The sequence below is a fragment of the Schistocerca serialis genome, chromosome 3, assembly GCF_023864345.2.
Source record: "Schistocerca serialis cubense isolate TAMUIC-IGC-003099 chromosome 3, iqSchSeri2.2, whole genome shotgun sequence".
NCBI classification, from domain to species: Eukaryota; Metazoa; Arthropoda; class Insecta; order Orthoptera; family Acrididae; genus Schistocerca; species Schistocerca serialis.
The window spans coordinates 356,789,630-356,812,483 of record NC_064640.1 but is presented as its reverse complement, the minus strand read 5'-3'; the positions used below and the strand labels follow the sequence as shown (position 1 = coordinate 356,812,483).

General features: G+C 38.1%; 1 protein-coding gene across 1 annotated transcript in view; it reads right to left on the bottom strand.

Moving 5' to 3' along the window:
* The window catches only part of LOC126470844 (trithorax group protein osa-like), a 62,078-nt gene that overhangs the window by 2,910 nt on the left and 36,314 nt on the right, over positions 1-22,854 (bottom strand). Inside the window, exons 7-10 of the mRNA XM_050098860.1 lie at positions 17,961-18,153; positions 13,265-13,448; positions 6,050-6,240; positions 5,674-5,814 (exon numbers count right to left, since the gene is read on the bottom strand). Coding sequence (XP_049954817.1) covers positions 5,674-5,814; positions 6,050-6,240; positions 13,265-13,448; positions 17,961-18,153 — 709 coding nt within the window. The remainder of the gene's footprint in view (positions 1-5,673; positions 5,815-6,049; positions 6,241-13,264; positions 13,449-17,960; positions 18,154-22,854) is intronic.

Here is a 22,854-nt window from a genome sequence, read left to right as displayed (position 1 = left end):
AAATTCAAAAAGTTTAAACATGTGCAAAATTTATACTCACCAGGATTATCATGCTTTGTTGAAGAACAGACTTAATACTTGAAAAATTTCAAGCCTTTGAGTAAGTGGCCCATGCATTGAGAATTAAAGAAATTGGTACATTAAGAGTAATGCAAGATCATCTACCTGTATGAAATACTCAGGAGGAGAGAAAATGCCTCTACAGAAACTAATAAAACCCCTATCTTGGTGTCATCTAAAGTCTACATAACTTACTGCACAATCATTAAGCAAGTTGAAAAGGGATGAGGCAAAAAAAATTAAACACTGTAACAAATACTGTATTATAATAGCCTCCAAGTTACCTTGCAAAATTTATTAGTCATGCTTCTCTGTGGAATGAAGTGATTCATGTTTTGGGAATGACTGGCAATTTGTTCCTTTGTTTTACCCAGTCATTACTAAATAACAGCTAGAGGCAAGCTGTTCTGCTGGTATGGTGGCACTGTGGCATCTCTGCACAAAGTACAAGTAACTTGCATATAGCAGTCCAGTTTGAACATTAAAAAGGATATGGCAAGTATATGTAACGTCAGCCATTATGTACAAGTGGCAACCTACGGTACTTTAATACAGTGTAATGGGTTAGAACGATATGCCATAATGAGTCATAACAGTACAACATCCTGTATACTCCACCAAAAAAATATGAGAGCTGACTTCGGATGAAGTGATCAAAATGAATATACGCAATATAACTTTTAAAAAGTGCATAAAAAGCATTCATGATTCAAAGTCTGCACAAGAAAGGGAAACAGACAAAGGAGAAGAAATATTCTGACTGTAATGCTGGGGAAGGGGCAGGGGAGGGGGGCTTGTTCCTTATAACTGTCTCGGTAAGTGGTGTGGTCATGTGGAGTTGCTACAAGGATAACAGAAAATGAAGAGACACACAACTTTCGAAATCTATATAACTACAGCATTAAGTTGCATAGTGGAGGGTAAGTTATGAACTTCTCACTACTGATCTTACTAGTGGTTAGCCAGGTTCTTATTTTTATGGCATGTATCATATTTTGTGGGGATGTACAGTCTAGGCAGGTATCTGAAAATTCTGACAGTCTCCAATGGTTCTGCCTGATAAACAATAAAGCCTCTCCAATTCTACTTGTATAATGTGTACCGAAACAGTTGGTGACTGCAATTGTTTCATAAAGTCATGTAGTTCACTGAATTTCCATTTTCTTTAATGTTACCAGCACGATCATTCCACGTAACTACTTTTGGTACCTGTTGATGGTATTCTCATTCAGCAATCTATAGATGAACTCTTTTCATTCAGAGTCTGTAGTGAAGCTTCAACACCACAATGCCAGTAGGGATTCAATAACTCCACCAATGATTTTTTTAATATTCGCGACTCGAAAGAGTTATTCTTCCACAAGCCGAGTTCACTATTTCTCATTATCATTCTCCACCTATCAGACCACAAAATTTATTAGTTTCGTGTGGTACATAGTAAGGTTGGGGTAAAGTGATATGAAGTAGGAAGAAGTAAGTTGTGTAATGCAATATATTATCCAATAGGAAAATTCTGTTATTTTTGTAGGTAGCATACATGATGGGTGCAAATCTATTTTCATCTTTAATATGAACATTGTAGATGGCTTTTAACAAAGATTGAGAAGCTGCAGAACATAAGCATTCAAAGTGGAGCACTAGCGTGCAAGATTTTTTAAAACGACAATTCTTAGCTGAAGATGATAATTTATGTCCTTTATTCTTTTAATTCATTCTTTTCTACAATGAGAAATAATAAATAAATTGGACTTTGCACTACTATTAACTGAACCAAACCACTGTCACTTCTGTTCCACATTAAGGATGGCTATAATAGGATCAGAGCCACATTTTTGTAAATTAATGTGCTCATATTTAAGAGAGCGAATGGAAAAGACTTAACTGTGTATACCTGAATAAAAACTGAACATGAACAAACTCAATGAATATCAAAAAATATCCTCGAAGGACTGGGTTTGGTGGCACCACTGTATAGTATGTGCATATACAGAGGGGTGGTTGTGTTATTGCTTTATTTGTCACAGTTATTAGTGATCAGATGGCAGTCTGAAGGCCTGTCTGTGCACCCTCTGTTTTGATTCTGCAGGCAGTAACTATACCAAGTTTGCCATAATCATTTTAGGATACAACCACGCCCTACTGATGAGTCAGCACTCCTGTTGAACAGATTCAGCCATTTGAATGGTGTCACATTGGGGTCCTGGGGGAAGCGGCGGACGTATTAACGGATTGCTGCACATGTTGGACACAATATATCAGTGGCGTGTTGCTGCTTTCAACAAAGGTTTGTGGAACATTCCCATAACTGTATACCAGGCTCTGGTCATCCTCACGGTACAGATGCACGATGAGATAGGTGCACTGTGCGAGCATTGGTGTCTGATCGATTATCATCCAGGGCCAAAATCTGTGCATATGTTGCACCTGTTGTGTCATCATGGAGCACTGGGAATCATCTGCTTGCAGCAGGGATAAGATCACATGTGGCTCTGTCCAGACTATTACTGATACCACAACACTGTCAAGCATCACTAGTGATGGATGTACACACCTGTATGGTGTAGACCTGGTGAGCTGCCTACTCCAGAGTGTATTTGCCCTGAACACGCTGGTCACATCCCAGGTCTCATTGGGGGAGGGGGAGCAGTCATGGTCATATTTGGTGTTTCTGCAGGTTAAAGTAACCAAAGCAAACAGTGCCCGTTGCCTTACACAGGCTATTATCCCCACACTACTGCCATTTCTTCATAGAAAGGGATGTGCTTTTTCAATGGGATAATGCACATCCTCATACAGCTGCTGCAACACAAGCTCTTTGTGGTGTACAGAAACTGCCCTGGCCAGCAAGATCAACTGATCTCTCGGCTACTGAACATGTACGGGACATGATGAAGTGGGAACTTACTTGTTCTCTGGGGGTCTGCAAGAACCACGACCAAATTACTATAAAAGGCACAAGATGCTTGGGACAATCTATCACAGGATGCCATTTGACACCTTTATGATAGTTTGCATGTGAGAAAACACACCTGCATCACCACCAGAGGGGAATACACTGTGTATTGATGCGACTGGGCACAATTTACTGCGTTGGGAGTTTCGTTTGATCTGAATGATGAACAACCTGTCACCTCAATGGTCAGTAAAACGACTGTCCTTGAGGCTGTTGCTTTTTTTCAGCAGTGTATATAGTCCCATAAAAAAATACTCAAAACCTACTGTCAACATGCATACTGATTTCTAACACAGCAAACTAAGTAGTGCCTTAATCAAGATGACCTTTTTTTTCCAGTTTCAACATTTTGTTGCCAAGGAAACAGTAACTTTATTAAGTTTCTTAAAGCATTTATTAATGATTCTGTCAGCAGTTGCTGTATTTATATTAGGCAATTAGTTTCAAATGTTATAGGTTCTTTTTCATGCCTGGCCTACTGAGGCTGCACTGACAGTGCCTGAACAATAATAATAAACATCAAAGAGGCAATGCATGAGTCTGATTTTGACTTAGTAAAAGGCATGTGTGGATTGTAGCACTTTTTCTGGAAACATTTATAGAGCTTATGTTGCCTCTTTGATGTTTATTATTAATATCAGGCACTGTCAGTGCAGCCTCAGTAGGCCAGACTTTAAAATGAACCTGTAAGGTTTGAAACTAGCCGCCTAACATAAATACCGCAACTGTTGACAGAATCATTAATAAACGCTTTAAGAAAATATGATTTGTTATTACTTTTCTTTAATTTTACTCATCTTAACCTGTTTCCTGATGGAACCAGAAAGTATGTGTGTGTGGAGTGGGAGATCAGGGCCTATTGTTTTAAATGAAATCTCAATAGTGATACAGATTCACAAACCTTATATGATCTTTGAAATCTCTGTATCTGCAGTTTACCTCATGGTCCTAGCAGCAGCTGAGTTGCTCTCTTACCTATAGCCATGTACATCTGATGGCAATCCCATTCAGTCACTCTGTGCTTCAGTCAAAAGCCAATACAGAATACCAACTGTACAAGCTGCTTTAATGGGGCAAAAATGAAGCAACTACATTTGAGCATCCTGACACTGCACTATTTGTTCCTTTCTCAAATTTTAAATGCCTCATTTACAACCTACTAAATGGCTCACTTATTAACCATGCAGCTTACTCATGGTTGAACTTAAGAAATCTTGGACTGCAGCTGAAGCACTATGCAGAATTATTCTCACACTTACACATCATAAGAACTAAAACTCTATGGCACTATCACACTATATAACATTGACCTGCTGTCTGACCGCTACTTCATCTGAAAAATTGCATATTACCTCCTTGAGCTGCTGGTAAAATTCCTTATCAACCAGTTTCAGTTGTCTGGTCATCAGCAGGTTCATCAAAATATTTATGACATCATGTTAAGTGAAATTAAAAATCATTATCGTTAGACGATAAAACCACAAATTATTGACTGCTATCACAAGGTAATATAAGCTACATTGTAAGCTTATAAAAACTATGCTAAGTAGTGTATTTGTTCATGTTATAACTGTAATCCTCATTAATGCTGTGAACAGATTCATACCGCATACCAGATGTGCAGTACTAATCTGTTCAAAGTTTTAATGTTGGTTACGGTTATAACATGAATGAGCACACTACATAGCACAGTTTTTATAGACTGAGGATGTAATTTATATTATGGTGTAATAACAGTGAATATTCCACCGTTTTATCATCTGATGATGATTATTTTATATTTCACCTAATCTTAGGTTGTGAGTACTTTTATGAACCTGATGATGTGGGATGACAAACTAGCTGGGTAAATACAGAATTTTACCAGCACTTCAAGGTGGTAATATGACATTTTTCAAATACATTAGAGCTGTGGACACCATCTTCTGAAAATCCACTCAATCAGCACTGTGCAGTAGTATTACGAAGACTCACAGGCAGCACATGACCTTGTCAGCTGCTAGTGTCAAGTTTCTGAATTAGAGCTACCACTATGCCATAACAAAGCTCCCCATTAGTGTTCACGAGGCTGAGGGAACCCTACTAAATATCTGTAACAGGTTTATTTATTGGTCATAACACAGTACAAACATGAAAGCTTTATGTGTTTGCCAGATATGCCTACCATAGAGACACACGCCCTCGACAGTGTGTTAATATTTGTTAAATGCTGACTTCAAATGCGTGCTTCGGAATCAATTTATGACTATTTATTAATAGAACAGACAAAACGAGCCATATGTGATGTAAGACCAAATGCACATACTCTTTATTATGGGCACTTCATTTAATGAAATAAAAGTACATTGACTTCACAATGTGCTGCAAAATCATTTCACGACATGACCCGAGTTTAACACAATGGTTTGGAACAGTGTCTACAAAACACTGAATGTGTTTATTTTTCAATACTAAGCAAAGACTTTGACATACTGTAATCTACAAGCCTCTTAATTTTTTTTTTATAACACAGGTTGTCCTCAAGTTGTTAGCACACGAAACAAAGGCTTCTCTAAATGTCTTTCAGTATCTCGACATGGTACAAAAAGCAACACCATAAGTAGACTCATGATGTGTGTAGAAAATTAAGAATGAGTGAGAAAAAATTAGAAGCAGCGAACCTTTGAACCCGGTAGTTGCTGCATCGAATACGGCTTTCCTTCCGGTCGGAATGGAGCACGTGGGCTAACCATCGGTGGCCTTAGGAGTGAGTTTTGATTAATACCAGGAGTCTGCATACTTGGAACCCACTGCTGCTGTGCCTTAAGGAAAAAAGAAAGAAAGAAGTAAATAAGACTCTGAATAAAATACTTGTGTTATTAAAATTATTTATAGTAACATCTCTGACAGTTTCACTAACAGCTTCAATCTCAAAAAGAGTAAGAAATACACAGTTCACACAAAAATTATGGTTACGGATGTCTTCAACCATAAACAACCAACCCTATATGGGCAAAAGTGACAGAGAACATCGTAATTCAAACTGTAACACAATACCTGTTGTGGAGGCTGATACGGTGACTGTCCACTAGCTTGGTAGCGGTGCTGGTCCCACTGGCTGTTAGCTGGCTGACCAGGCACAGGACCACCAGCTCGTTGAGCATTTTGGTTCCACTGTGGAGGCCCTTGTGGAACAGGTCCTTGTGGAGGGTACTGTGCCCGATACTGAGTGTTACCACTACTCCAGCCTACAATACAACAAATTCTCTATTTTAATCACACCACATTTAAATCAATCTCATGAGATGCATTTATGTCTCATCAAATACTAGAACATCTCACTCTAATGTGAATCCCTCCAATAACTACATACAACCAAGAATATGAGAGTTTAACCTAAGAGGCTCGTTATTAATCCTGCTGCAATGTATTTCGAATGGAACAACAAAGTGTCTGGATCTGAGGAAATTATAAAAACAGAATTGCATAACTTAGCTCTCTTAAATGTTCACTGTTAACTTTATTAATCTGAAACTGATTACAGGTTTAAATCTTTTGAAAACCAACGCAAAGTTAAAAACTAAGTAAATAAAAGTCTCCAAGGCACTAATTTTTTTTATACATTCTTGCACTTCCAGTTAACATATTATTGTCCAACAAATCAAGTTTGACGAACCTACACAGATCAACATTTTTTCAGTTGCCAATTCATTCAGTCATCCCAAACACAAGAAAACATTTTTGTAACATTCCATAAAACACTAATTCTCATTTATAAGTACTGAAATGGAAAATTGTAAGTACATTTCATTGATACAATACATCTGAAAACACTTGCAAAACCACAATGAACCATGAGCTGTACGATTTATTTATATATTTTGTGTTCCGGAGAGCTGTGTTGTAGATATATCACAGGGTACTGAACATGTCAGTTTTACTGATGTGTTATGGTATTATAAAAGTAGTACTACTATTCATTTTTAATATCTAAAGCTCAGGTTCTAACACTAAAAAACAAATTTTGCAGTTAAATAAATATTACAGAAAATGTAAATATTACAGTACATATATAATATAAAAATAAATACATTTACAACAATAAATAGACAGGATCATAAACACTCTATGGTCTAAAATGACACACACAACAGGAACTGACTTAAATTTCTTTAAACAAGAGCTTGTATTGCCATCTGCCAAACCTAATTTGTGAAGAAAGGGCACTAAAAACCTAACAGCCACTGAAGTGCATCTCCTTCCAAACTAATGCCAAGTTTGCATGCCAAAAGTGGATATCACCTTTTCTTCTAGATCATGATTACGATATGCTCTAGTAAGTTTGAAAAGGGGCTTTTCCCCCGAAATTACTCAGGCTGTAGATTTTGGGATATAAGGAGGCACCACAGACAAAACAGCACATGAAAAATCTGTGCTCAAGCTTAAGATGGGTTTGAACATTACAGTGCTTTAATAAATACAGAACTTTTAATGGTGGTAATGTCACCGACTTCCTACAATCTGTGAACTAACTCAACCAATCAGTTATTGGGCAGCTATAATTTAACCGGATACATTAAATGTATTCACAGTTGTGAATATGGACAACCATCAGCAGTATAACGGAATGACAACAGAGAAAATTTGTGTCGAACCAGGACTCAAACCAGATTTCCAGCTTATCGTGAGCAGTTGCCTTACCATTAAGCTATATAAGCACGACTCATGGCCAGACCCAAACTTCCACATGTTTCCAACCACGTGTCTACAACCTGCACTCGTACATTCATATGTATATTCTCGTACAGGGGAGACATTTTAGGCAAAAGTCACTTTGCCCGGTGTCAGTAGATAAATATTATATTTCAGTACCTGTGTTATTCAGAATTACAATGCACTGTTCCTTTGGACATGCATACAATGATAAGGTGACCACTTGTGGTAATCGGGAAATCCAGGTTCGAGTCCTGGTGTGGCACAAATTTTCACTGTTGTCACTCCGTTAAACAGCAATGGCTGTCCATATTTGCAGCTGCAAATACATTTAATGTGTTTCATAACAGCTGTAGTCACCACAGTGTCTTTTCCTTCAGGCATGTATGAACATTTACCCAGTCAGTCACCTAGTCACATGCACAGACACCAATTTGCCTCCTTGGTTAAGGTATCAATCAGAGTTGTTGGTACAGAGGAACATACACAGAAAACAGCAAGTAGCAGGAAGCGGAATAGGACATTAGACACAGCAAAGGGTGTTGGACAAGCATGTGTAATGACTAGGGACTGGAAAATGTAGCACCTATTTTTGGCAAAATTCGTGTCCAGTTTCTTAGTTTGTAAATGACTAGACACACAAATTTAAAAGGTTGACACACTACATGAGTGCAAATAGACAAATTATTAGTTCTTTGAAATCAACTGTTAAAAAGAGTGCTGATTGGGGGCTTTTGACTGGCATGTTTGTTTTTGAAAACACTTCAACAACTTTTTCTACCGAAATGGCTTTTGTTTTCTTCATTTGGCTGTATTTATACTTTCAAAAAAGATTGTTCTGTTGCAAAGCACCAGCATTTTCTCACCAGTTAACTGAATTCCTCTCAGATTAAGGTGTTTCTGGACATTATTTGTCTTTTCTTGTCCAATCTGAAGATTAAAAAATCTGCAGCCTATTAATTTCGACCTTCCGTGGGCATTCATAGCCCTACAACCCATGCTTGACAACACTACAGATAGAACTGACAAGACACTTAGCGTAAAGTAAATCAATCATACGTTAGCTTGGTTTTAACATTAGAAGAATTATTTCTGCACCATCAAAAAACATTAAAGACTGTTTTCCAATCACTATAGCACAGAGGGCATTATAGGCTATAGTCACAGACGGCAGCAAGTGTAAACAGACTAGAATTTTGACCACCACAGGGGAAGGAGCAGTGTGGGGAAACAAACCCCGCATCCATTTCATTGGGCAGCAGCCTAAAGCAGAACTGACACACTGTCACAGGGATTGCCGATCTCTTCTGGTGTTGTAAGAGTCATAATTGAAATTTGTGATGGAGCAGGATTAGTCGCTTCACTTATTTCAAAATAAGAAAAGAAAACAATGAGTAACACACAACACAAAACATTCGGGGTAGCTACCACACAATTGCTTGTTGAAGTTGCAGAGTATTGTTAATGATACAGGCCGGAACTCTAGCGGTACATTGCATTACGCGAGTGTGTGTTAAACAGACCACTCAATCATCCACAATTGGCATCACACCAGATCATTGAGTGTATTGATACATCCTTGCATTTGTACATTTTATTTTGCACATAGGTCCTTGTGCACATTATCTATCCAAATTGGGTTTTGTCATATGGTGTATAATGCCAGTGACTGCTTACATTTTCGATATTCTATGCAGAAAATACAGCCATTTCAAACTTTCGCTAACAAATAGCTCATCTGGATACAGTTCGCTATGAAATGGCATCTATTAAGTAATTTCACATTTTGAGGCAGAATTCACATTTATTTTGGATTTATCGGAAAATGTGAATTATTCCAGTCCCAAGTAATGACTCATTATTAAAGGTACCTATTTTCTGCAAAGTGCAAAATCACAAAATTTTACAAATTTTGTTCAAAATGAGTAACTGTTTATCTTTAAGAAAAATCACAAAATAAATGATGAAATTGTGTGGAATCAAATCATTTGAAGTTAATGGAGTAAATTCAATTAAAGTTATGGCAATGAAATACAAATATTGATGACACTCGATTCTACACTACTTCGATACATTGAATTCAGTATTGCTAACTAAACTTCCTGCACAGGGAAGTAAAGTAAAATTAATTTTATGTGATGCTGAAATAATAGCACTGATTATGTGTGTGTTTTAAACAATATGATAAATACAGTCTTTTCTGCTGTAGGAGATGGTATTTCTCGCTCCTACAGATGAGGTAGTGGTGAAATGTACCAAACATCAATTATACCTTGATCAAATCTCATTTCTTAGGGTCTATTTCATTATTTTGTTGTTGCTGGAATCCATATCCTGATTTGTAGGTAATGGTTTGAAAAATATTGAGACGAACTGGTAGTTGTACTGAAAAATAGTTCATGAAGAACATGTCATAGGTAGAAATACAAATGATGCCAGAAATTATATTCATTATGAAGTCAAACTTGTTAGGCATCATTTCTCTCCTAAGAGAGAACTCTATCTACATGAGTGCAACAGTAAAATGTAATTTCTAGGCATTAGTTTTGAAGACAACTGGTACACAATCCTTATATCAAAGGCAAACTAATGTACCATACTCTGGAAGATATATAAATGTTGTAATGTATTTGTTTCCCAAATGAACCTACATTAAACTCAACCTGAAGACACATTTGTTAGCATAACTAGTCTCGGTGAACTATTGTGGAAGGTTACTTAACCCTTTCATTGCTACAGAGGTGCTCTTTGCATTCTGTGTTGAGGTGGCTTTTGTTAAGGCTTTACTGCTCTCCAGATGTTGGTGCCTGTGCCCAGGCACAGTGTTCTATTAAATCTTTTTTCAAAAACTATTAAGTGAGAAACACTTATTTTTGTATATGTTACCTGATCCCCCTCATGCACACTAAAGCTATCAGTTGGTTTGTTGCTTGTTCCATAAAGTTTGTTAATTGCTCCACACATAAAATTCATGATAATTATTATGATGTGGAATGTGACAACAAACACATAATTTTTATCTACAACTAAATAAAAAATTGAAAATAATGGCTGCATGTTTGCCATTTACAGTTCTTGATCTTCTTCTGCTTCTTTTAATGACTAATTATCTCTACTCAAGAATTGCTCTATGGTGTATAGGGAGTTATTAAGCGGAAAGCTCTTTAATCTACTTTTGGAAACACTTCTGCTATTTGTTAAACATTTTATTCCCGTACGTAGACTTTTAAAGAGCTGTACAGTTGCATATTTAATCTCTTTCTATGCCGAAGTTAGTTTCATTAAAGGGTAATTTTTACTTCTAGTGTTGTATTTGTGAAGATCAACGTAACTGTAAAATTTGGACTGATTACTGATTATAAGTTTCGTAAGTGAATAAATGTGCTGTGAGGCTGTGGTTAATATTTCCAGCTGCTTAAAGAGATATCTGCAAGATTTACATGTGCACACTCCATACATAACTCTATTTAATTTATAATGGGCCACAACCACTTTTTGCCTAGGCGAGAAGTTAGCCCAGAGTATTATCCCATATGACATCAATGAACAAGCAAAATATTTTAGCTTGCTGACTTCTACATTCACAAAGTTGGCAATTACTATTATGACAAAAGTAGCAAAACTTAAACATCTTAGCAGGTCTACAGTATGGTTTTTCCAGTTTATGTTTTCATCACATTCACACCAAACGCTTTGCAATTTCCATCCCAGTTTATTATTTACTGTTGGTGTACTCAGTTAATAGAAGGGAGGATATTCTCAACAGTACAAGAGCGGGTTAAATGCATTTTTTGAAAGTTTACAGTAAGCCCATTTGTGCAAAACCATTCAGTAACTTTCACAGAAACATCATTTACCATTTTCTTTGTTGATGGTTCATTGCTTTCTTTGTTGATGGTTCATTGCTCAACTTCACAAAAATGCTTGTATTATCTGCAAATAGAATTAATTCTGCTTCCCAATGCAAATAAAATGGCACATCATTAACATGAAGCAAGAGCAGCAATGGACCAATGCTACGTCGGAATTCATCAAGCAAGCAAGAAATGGTCAATAGTTATTTACTTGGAATGTTTTTTAGAGCTCTGAGAAGCTGGATGTCAAGACATTTTGGAAAGGTTTCCTCTTAAATTCCATGCTTAACAATACACGAGCCCTTCAACAAATAGTTAATGGTGGCACAGGGACACACGAACACAAAACATATATCTGTATGGTTCTAAGCATAAGTCAGAGATGATGGATGCTCAGCTTTCTGCAAGGTATCTCGCGCCCATCCTTTTTGCCCTTCTATACAGAACCAGAAAAAATTATCACTGAGTACTGTAATTACCCGTGTTACTCAATTCTATTTACTTTCTATGCAGTTCCATATAATGCGGCAATAAACTGGCGTAACTGTAACGTATAGTATTTCATATTTCCAAAATTGGAAAATTAATCCCTTGATATATTGACTTTTCTTCACAAACTGTTCCAAAAATGTATTTTATTATTAATGAAAATAGCTTTTGAAGTAAGTGTGACTTACAAATTTTTGAAGATCACTGTTAATAAAATCCAGAATATACTTGTGCACTGGACTTTCACTGAAGTATCCTGAATCATAAAGTCATTTTGTAGTTTGTGTGTAGATATGGAATCAAATCATGTGTTTCACAGTGTGTCCCTTTGAATGGAAATATTGGTGGAGCTAGTCACAGTACAGTATAAGTATTTATCTCGTACCACTGGTGAGTACTTGTCAGTCATCTGTTCAACTTTTATCACTTTCAGTCTCCAACGAAATAACATCACATACTACTTCACTTTCTGGGGTGCTAAATTCAATGTCAAACTTAGGATCACTGTACAGCCATCCATTTTAAAGTACCCAAAGCTACAAACAGTAAAGGTGATATCCATTGGCAAACAACTGAACCAGAACACAATATCTAGGCTACAAATACGGGACTGGATGCCCCCTAGTGGCCAAACACTTAACTACCCATGCTGAAACGGATGTAAGCAAGGCTTTACTTTTTCAGAGGTCTGTTCTTAAGTTGCTGGAATACACTTGGGATTTTAAGTTTTTGTCAGAATAATAAAAACTAACTCTGGCTTTATGTTAAAGTGTTAAATTTTTGAAATCAAGTATTGCCTCTCTATAGTTTCTCATTTGTAACTAATGAATTATTTTCATTACATACAACAAATAGAAGATGTTTGGGTTGAATCAATACAACTGACAAACTGTGGTTATCAAAAATTAAGTCTAATATACATGGCACAAAAAAATCCCAGAAACAAATAATTCCTGGCTGTTACACCACAAAGTAAAGGGAAAAACAAAGATGATGATGATATGTCCACAATATCAAATTATGAAACTTTACTGTCACTTTAAAACATGAGGAATATCACATAAAATAGCTAAACAGAGGGAGAAAGTTCATATTGTCCTCATAAGCTGGGAAGAGACCCCTAACAGCACCAAGAACTATGTGACTTAGCTTCTTTTTCCTGTCCCCAATCTTTAAACTTTTAAGAACCCTCCAAATTACAGTGCTTACCACTTACCGTATATACAAGGCCTTTGTTGACTATATGGTGGATAGGGAGACTGCTGTGGGTCTTTTGCAAAATCTGGATGCCTTCTAGGGGTCTGTGGAGCTGGAGGTGGCATTGATTTACTATGAGGGCTTCCAGGATACATCTGACCACCTGGGCCAGTTGCAGTAGCTGCTTGTTGACCAGAATATACCTGTTGGCAGTATTTACTTTCAATTGTAACTATTTTTCACAAACAAATATCAAATAACAACACAAACTGTAACAAAACTATAACTTCTTTTTCTTCATGAATAACATTTAAAAAAAAAAAAGTGTTTATACATTACTGTTCACAAGCTCCTTGCTGTTAACTGCACTAATTATTCCTGGTAATGACCTGCAATTGTTCTGTACATTTTCACACTTTCCCCTTATTAGAAACAGTACATTAGAATCATAACATTTTTGTATCAGTGAGAATGTGATCTCATATCTACCTGAATAATAACTATGAGGAAGCTAAAAAGATATAAATGATCCCCAATTATACATAATGTACAGACAGTGTATGTATAAAATAAAAAAAATTAAAATACACATTTGTTTATGACGACTTGAAATTTTCAAACTCTGTTCAGAATTAGGTAGGGGTGGGCTTTTAGCTTAAAACTTGTTGGCAGAAAAGTAACAAGTATGCTTTGTGTGTCCCAGAATGTGTTATAAATTCATATTGGGAAGAAATTCATATTGGGAAGAAATTCAAATTGGTGTTCAAGAAATCATAAAATTTATATGAAGTGTTGTTATCTGCAACAATTACAAAGTAGGAATCACATGAATTCAAGTGATCAAATCTCAAGAACTTTGTTTTAGAATATTAAGACTGTTAATTTTTACATTTCAACTGAGGTTTTTGCACATAATGAAGCCTAACTAGATAATAATATTGTTGGTTTCAACTGAGAATACTGTATTATTAATCTCGAGGGTGGAAGTGTTGCAGGCATATTGTCCTCCTTAAGGCAGAGTACATTACACTGTTTATTCAAATAACGGAAAACCTAGGATGAGATGATAACAAATAAAGAGTTATGATAGATAGCTACTCACTACACAATGGTGGTGGTGAGTGGAAGACAAGCACATTGAAAGAAGACTGCTACATACTATCAGTGAATGCCCAGAGGGGGCAGTGGCAGTGTGTGTGTGTGTCTGTGGGGGATGGGGAGGAGGAGAATTTGTTGCCTACATCTGACAAAGGGAATAGTTTGATAGCTGATATTACAAAGAGACTCAAAAAGTATGTTTCATAATATAATTGCAGTCTAAGTATATTTTCTTGAATGTTCCACTACACTTCAAAGTGACACAGATACACGATATTTTTCAACATCATCAATTATCTGTAAATAATGATCAGAATGTTCTGTCTGTCAGTCAGTCAGTCCCTCATCATCGGAAAATCTGTGACCGTTTCAAATCAGTTTGTCAATTGCTTGGACATTGTCATCTGTAGTAGATGCCACTGGTCATCCTGCCCTATCAGCACCATTCACACCCATGCGGCCTTGGTCACATTGTAAGCACCATTTTGCTATGGCTGGATGCAACACTGCATTTTGTCCATATACTACCAGAATTTCAAATTGCATTTGTGAGAAAATTAGACTTTTATCCATAAGATTTTTACAGACTCAAGTACTAAGACTTTGCAGCTTTGGAGTATGTTTACAGTTTCCGTGCCATTTCACTTCCACACTGTGATGCAGTTGTTATCCATACCCCAGTAGAACAGTGTCTGCAGGACATCTAGAACATGTACTCTCTTTTGACAATGTGCCATTCTTGTTGCACAATAGTCTTAACATGGGACAACCAGTGTAACTTACTATTTCAAGTACCCTCGTATATAGTAGGCCTCTTTCAGTGTATGTCTCTGCACTTCAAAGCCTCCTCTATGTAGTGAATACTGACCTATCCCATTACATATTATTATTACACTGTTTATTGACAGTTTTAAAAATGCAGACTGATGGTAACATCAGGTATGTATGTAAAAGATTTCACATGGTGTTTCCTGCATCAAGTGCAAATAGAAATTTGTGTCCAAAGTGATTGTTTTTGTATCGTATACTTCTATCATATCAAGTGACATTCTCTGTGTAGTTTACTCATGAGGTAACATGCAAGTCAGATTACATCCTAAGAAGAACATTCTTTACCATGAAGTCCTAATAACTGTAAATGTAAACATTTTTGCTTCTCTCATCTATAAAAAGAACAAAACTAATGAACTTATGCCACAGTAGAGTTCCATCAGAATATCAACAGAACTACGGCAACTTTTGATTACCCAGAAATAACTGTGTAGAAGGAGCAAAACTAAAACAAGTTGCGAAATTCGATTTTTTAAAAAACCTATGATCTGTAGAAGGTTGACGTGTTTTCATGATTTTTACTGTATATACTAACTACCCTTAATTATTATTATGTACCAATGACGAGTACATTAAACAGTAAATTATCAACTGCAAATACACATTTTTTATAATAAAATTTCAACTATGTTGAGACACACTGTGTGGAAAGTTATCTGTTCAATGACAAGTACACACACTATTCTTCTTCATTCTTACAGTAAGTTTACCTGTAATGATAATGTAAATGTGTGACTTTCAAAGAGCTTACTGCAGAGAAATTATTCTATTCAACATAATTAGATAATTACCTTTCAATGGACAACAGAAATTTTCTGTTGACATGTTGTATTTAGTTCCATCTGCACATGGTGGGCAGAGAGGGGGGGGGGGGGGGATGATAATACATTCCCAACTACTGTCTTATTTTCTCTCCAATTTTAAAATCTTCTGCCAACAGTCCATCCAACACTGCATTAGAAGCAACTTCAAGAAATGTAGATTTTTTTTTATCTCCCCTCTGAGTTTTTAAAAATGTAGACCTCTCAGGCTGAGCACTAATTTAGCTTAAGTAGCTTCAATGTATCATTGACATTTATTTGTAAGAGTCTTGAATAAGTAATGGGTATGCTCAGAGTTTTGGAATGCCACAGGCAAAGTCAGCATTTTGGTAGACATCATCACTGCTCCTCTACAACCTTCTTTTGATTTGCTCTCTTTGTACCATTCAACTCTGTTCCGTAAAATGTTAAAGAAACCTGCCAGTATTACCATTACATCTGAAAGGGGCTGGAAAATCTCAAATGAGTGAACTTCAAAGGGAAGCTAAAACTTCAAGAAAAGTGTATGCCATGTATCACTGATGTTTTGATAAGAAATGATTGAATATGCACTGCGTAATGTAACACAACATGAACTCTATTGATAAAAGGCCATGCACAGTACTTCTATAACATAAATATATAATAATGTGTCTATGTACATACCAGCTGTACTATATTGTTATGCACTGTGCAGTATCTGTAGCATACCACACAAACAGGTGTGAACAGTATTGCATGATGTGGTATTGGTACAATCAGGCCCAAAACATACAATATTTATAATGACAAGAAAAACAAATTACAGAAGACGCACAGTTTCACACGTGCACCAAGTGATTACAGTCATGAAGATCCACCTTCCTCTTGGTTGAAATGTGAATTCACTTCATGATCTGTGCTTAGTCAGTGAAAACTTAATGAAGCACAATTAGATGCAATTTTAATATACAATACTGATTTGGCAATGAGGCACTCAAATACAAAATCAGTAGTTTGACACACAGGATATCAGTCTAAAGAATGTGACAAACGAGGGAGCAAATCATATCACAGAATTAAAGAATTTAAAAGAAAGGAAGCTAATAAAAACTGAAACTGTTAGTGTTACAATGCTGTCCTATGAAACCAGCCGAGGCTGTTATAAAACTGTAGCTACACATATTTTATAATGGGTTATACTCGTGTCTAAATTAACCAATCTTGAAACACTTATTAAGAAAATGTGGATGGAAATCTCGGAAGTCTCAAAATTAAAAGTTTTGGGCACCACGTACATCTAGACAAACATTGCAGTAAACCTTTTAGAGATCTGAAAAATTGTGGGCTGTTGAACTTGCGGTAAGACTGTTTGGAAGTTAAAAATTTTCAGTAACTGCAATACAGGCTGTACCAACATTTACAAGGCTTAAATAGAACTACTCAAGAAAGAATATACAATCCCTTAATTGTCTATGTCCTCAATGAGAAAGTTACAAGGCACAGTAACACAAATGGTACAATTATGTATGGATGAAAAGGGAAACCATATAATTTAGATATCTCACTCAACATAGAACATAATTACACATATACTTAAGAAATGGTATGACACACTCATGCATTTACAATTTCTGTGGCACAGCATTTGGAGCTGTAAAACCTTATGTGATGTAACAAAATATTTAATATTGCATTGCTTCCTACAGTTATAATCACTGACTAACATGACACAGTGATTAGTGTACCACAGGTACATTCATCCACCCAAATATTGGTTACACATGGTTGCCGTAAAAAGCTTACAGTAAATGGAGGGATGATTTACTTGAAAAGAAACATCCCACTCCATTTCCATATTTATCTTCTGTCATCTTCTTTACAGTTGTAGGTATTCAAAAATACATCGCATTGATCCAGAAAATGTAAATGAATATCAGCATTGTTATTTCTTTCACATTTTAATGAAGAAGTATGATTTACTTTTATACAAATGACTATAATTACCGGATCTTGACGGTAATAGTATTGCTGTGGTGGATACCCTGTGGGTTGCTGTGCTGGTGGTCCCATAGGTGGAGCAGGATAGCCAGTACGTGAAGGATAGCCAGGTGGCTGGCTGGGCCCCCCGTACCAGTTGTGTCCAAAGGGATCTTGACCACCAGCCGACTGTTGCTTCCCTCTACCTTGTCCATAACTCCTGAAAATAATAAAAGACTAATTGCAACACATTATTTTCCTAATTACAATGCCACCAACTGTTACCTCAATATAGATTCTCACATTTGCTCAATTTTAGACTACTGCCAGCCTATTCTCTGATAGAACAAATGTTCTTGCTAAGCCAAAGACAATATGCAATAGACCCAAATGAAAATTTAATATTCTCTTGTTTTTACTTTCACACAAAGGTAGGTGTGTGTGTTTTTTTTTTTCTTTTTTTTTTCTTTTTGGAGCTTACGGGTGCTCAGTGTTGAGGCTATCAGTGCCCTTACATATTTTGAAAGAAACAAATATGATTAAAATGTCCAAAATTGTTGTCTAACAGTGTGAAGGAAACCTATAAAATGACACTCATTCACTCACTCCCATGCCACTCACATGGAACCACACAATCACCATGTCTCACAGGAATTAATACAATGGAGAAGGGTGAAATGCACCATTCCTGGGATTAAAATAGAAGTAAAACCACAGAAGAGCTAAAGGAAAGGCACAGGGAAAAGTGACTGGTCGACCACTTACAAAAACATGAGTGACCCAGTCATCCTGTTAACAGATTAGGAACATCATCCTAAAATTTTTGGAAACACGTTGGAGATATCACAACATCTTAAAACTCTCAAACACATTCCTTTCAATGTCACTTGAAACAAAGGGGACATCTGCTGCTGCCGCCCTCTGGTCTAAAAATAAAACATAATCTAGTAAAATGTGGTGCACAGTCATCTGTATGCTACAGGCAGCACACACTGGAGGATCCTCTTGGCAGAGCAAGAAGCCATGCATCAGAGGATTGGCCTATGTGAAGACAAGTAAGCAGGACTTCATCCCGTCTTTGTGGCCAAAGCTTATTACCAATCACTTCCACCCACCCAATCATCTTCCCATTGACACACTGTTGTGGATTGGCAAGACAGCCAACCCACTATGAGAGGAAGCCGAAAGGCACACGTTTTAGCTCACACAGGCTGGCATGAGGTCTGGAACAGGTCAAGGAAATGAGACTAACAAAAAATGAACGTAGCTGCTGGAATACTTAACTTTAATCCATAAATGGTGAACATCACTCTTGACGGTACATGTCTTACAGCATCAATAGTAACTGGTAATGGCGCTTTGCTAGGTTGTAGCAAATGACGTAGCTGAAGGCTATGCTAACTATCGTCTCGGCATATGAGAGCGTAATTTTTCAGTGAACCATCACTAGCAAAGTCGGCTGTACAACTGGGCGAGTGCTAGGGAGTCTCTCTAGACCTGCCGTGTGGCAGCGCTCGGTCTGCAATCACTGATAGTGGCGACACGCGGGTCCGACGTATACTAATGGACCGCGGCCGATTTAAAGGCTACCACCTAGCAAGTGTGGTGTCTGGCGGTGACACCACACACACAACTCTACTTAAACAGCGAGGTGATGGCATGCAGGGGGATAGCACACTGAAATAACTGAAGATCGCTCCATGCCTCCTTGACTGCTACATCCGCCCTTTTGGTCCCCTCAATACCCATGTGTCCTGGTACCCAGCAGGACACCTCCTTCCCCACCCAGCCATTGTAATTGATGGAGGATGTCCTGGATATTTTGGCCTACTTTATCTGCTGGATACGAGCATTGTAGAGAGTCCAGAGCATTCAGAGAATCTGAACAAACAAGGAACTTAGCAAACTAAGCACACCTCATCTGCTCCAGTGCCCACAAGATTGTGTACAGTTCCGCATCAAAGACAGTAGAGTCTCAAGGCAGTTAAACCTTGAGGACACTATCAGGGAAAACAACAGAGCAAACAATGGGGCCCCTGTTTCAACCCATCCAGAAAGACAGCTGTAGAGCTGTGGCGCTCAGTTAAAATGGCAGAAAATATAGTATTTAAACATATGCAGGAGTGCAATCTCTCCTGTACTGCACTAATTCTAAAATTACCCTGGGACTATGCAATGATGACAGTGGCAGGTAGTTAAAATCCTGGATTTGAGGACTTACGTTTCCCATATTAAGTGACTCCAGCACACACTGCACGCAGATTGCAAATGGCACTGTTGCTCATAGACGATTAGAGAAAAGGTGTTCCAAAGGTGGACGAGCAACAGTATTGTATGCAAGTGAATTTGGAGTATGAGGCTGGTCCTGCAAGCACCTGTGGCCAGTCTAATCCCCTCAAGATGGATAGCATCAATGATATTCAGATAAGAAGGCCTCACTGAGCTGTACAATGTGCATCCACAGTCAAAGCGTGAACACACAAAAGCCCTATAAAACTAAACAGATGTGCCCTGTCTGCTCCCCAACACCTGTAGCTAATGCACTTTATGATATTGAGAGCTTTCTGGGTTCTGGGTTTCAGCTCTCTCAGGTGTGGTAACCATAACAGTTTGGAGTCAAAAATGAGGCCCAGAAACCTGACTGAGTCTTTCAAATGTAAAATGGTGTCTGCCATATGCAAGTCAGGTAAATTAAAAATACTATGATAATGACTAAAATGAAAACACATACACACTTTTCTGCAGAAACCTGAAAACCTCTCTGTGCAGACCACTCCTACAACTTAGAACTACTTAAACCTAACTAACCTAAGGACATCTCACACATCCATGCCCAACGCACGATTTGAACCTGCAACCGTAGCGGTCGCGTGGTTCCAGACTGAAGCACCTAGAACCATTTGGCCACAAGGGCCAGCTAGTTACATCTGACAGGGCACGACTGCAACACTGGAGGAGTAACAAATAAATAGCAAAATCATCCACAAATAAGGAGCACATACAGGACTCCTTACCATAGACATGATTCTGTTTAAAGTACAGCAAAGAGAGTAACACTTGAAACACTGTCCTTAGGAACACCATTATCCTGCACAAAATGATCCAACAGCATGTCACCAACTTGGGATCTAAAAAAAGCACTTAAGACAGTAAAGACTGCATGGAGATCTGGAGATGGCTACAAACGCCTCATTGATGGAGCTGCATGACAATACTTTCTCCAAGTAGTATCATACATCTTACTTATATCAAAGAAGATATCAAGTCAGTGATGTACTGTAAGTAAGCCTGCTGAATAGCCGTCTCCAGTACGGCAAGGTTGTCAACAGTGGACTGAAATCTGGAATTCACACCAAGCGTGATTAAGGAATTACCTGGTCTCTAACAATCAGACCTGACGACAGTTAACCATTTGCTCCAGGGTCTTTCCTACACAGCTCATTAAGGCGACACTCTGATAACTACTGGTACATGTGTGGTCTTTTACTAGTTTGAGGAGAGGTAGCAGAATTGCTTCTCTCTAGGAGTTGGGAAAGTTTCCTGTCTGCCATATAAGATTGAAACATTCGAGAAGGATTTCCTTTGATGCTGCTGGCAAATGTCGAAGTATGCAGCACTAGATTTGGTTGTGACCGGGTGCAGTATCTTGAGTTTCAGGCAGTGCTAATTCCAGGTCCCACATGGCAAGAGGCCAGTTGAAAGCCTCAAAATTGTGGAATCTGAAGTCCATATTGTCCCTCTCTGCAGTCACACAGTAACGGTAGATCACTGGATCCCAGCTGGAATTGGTAGTAGTTGCTGTAAAATTCTCTGCCATTGTCTGAGTGATGACACCAGGCATTGTTTGGAAAACACCCTCATTTCAGCACTGCTGCTATTGGTAAACAACTGTGCCCCAGAAAATCCTCCCGATGGCTGTCCATACCTCTGTAGAATATGTGGAACAGTTGATGGAGCCCGGGAACATTTGCCATGACCTTTCCTTGCTCTCCTTAATTACGTGTTCAGCCTTGGCTCCTGCAACTTGAAAGGCTGTGAGGTTGCTTGCTGTTGTGAGGCATTTAAACCATCGAAGAACAGCATGCCACACCCAGACTGCTGAACAACACTCATCAGTCTACCAGCACACAGGCTGCCTCCTAAGATGACCTGAAGACTTTGGAACGGAAAGTCAGCAGGATCACTCGTCTGATGTGTGATCCACTCATTTCTGGACACTGTCATGGTGTTCAAACACAACCAGCTGACTGAACAGTGTACAGTTAGCCCTGCTGCCCATCCATTTCGGTGATTTCTGTTCAAGCAATCCATTTCCAGTGGGTGAATCCACGCTGAGAAGTGGTCACCGGAACAAAGGTCATCAGTTGCTTCCCACTGTGTTGAAACTGCAATGGCTGGAGAGCAGAAAAAGAGGTCATTGTCTGAGGACAAGCCAGAAGCAGCTGATAGAAGAGTAAGACTGCCTGTGTTGAGGATGCACAGCTCCTGAGATATCATGAGGTTCTCCAAGTTTCGACCCCTGGGACAAGTATAGTTCAAGCCCTATAATACATTATGGGCATTGAAATTAATCAGTAGCAGAAACAGGCAGGGGAGTTGTGCAATAAGACATATAAGCCTCAGAGTCTATCACATCCTGTAGAGGTAGATACAGGGAGCAAGACAGTGATCTTATCACCCATGTGAAGAGCAACAGCTACTGCTTCTAGACTGGTAACCAAGGAGAGAGCAGAGGATTGATAGGATTGATGTGCGTTACTGACAAAGACAGTAACCCCAATCTTGGCTCTTTCCCATGTCAGGTGAGGGTACAGCCCAGTAGCGCAGGGGCACCAGTGGCCTTGAAATGTGTTTCCTTAAACACAAGCACAGGGAGTGTGCCTTTGTAAGGAATTTCGGTTCCTCCATGTGTGTCCTGAAC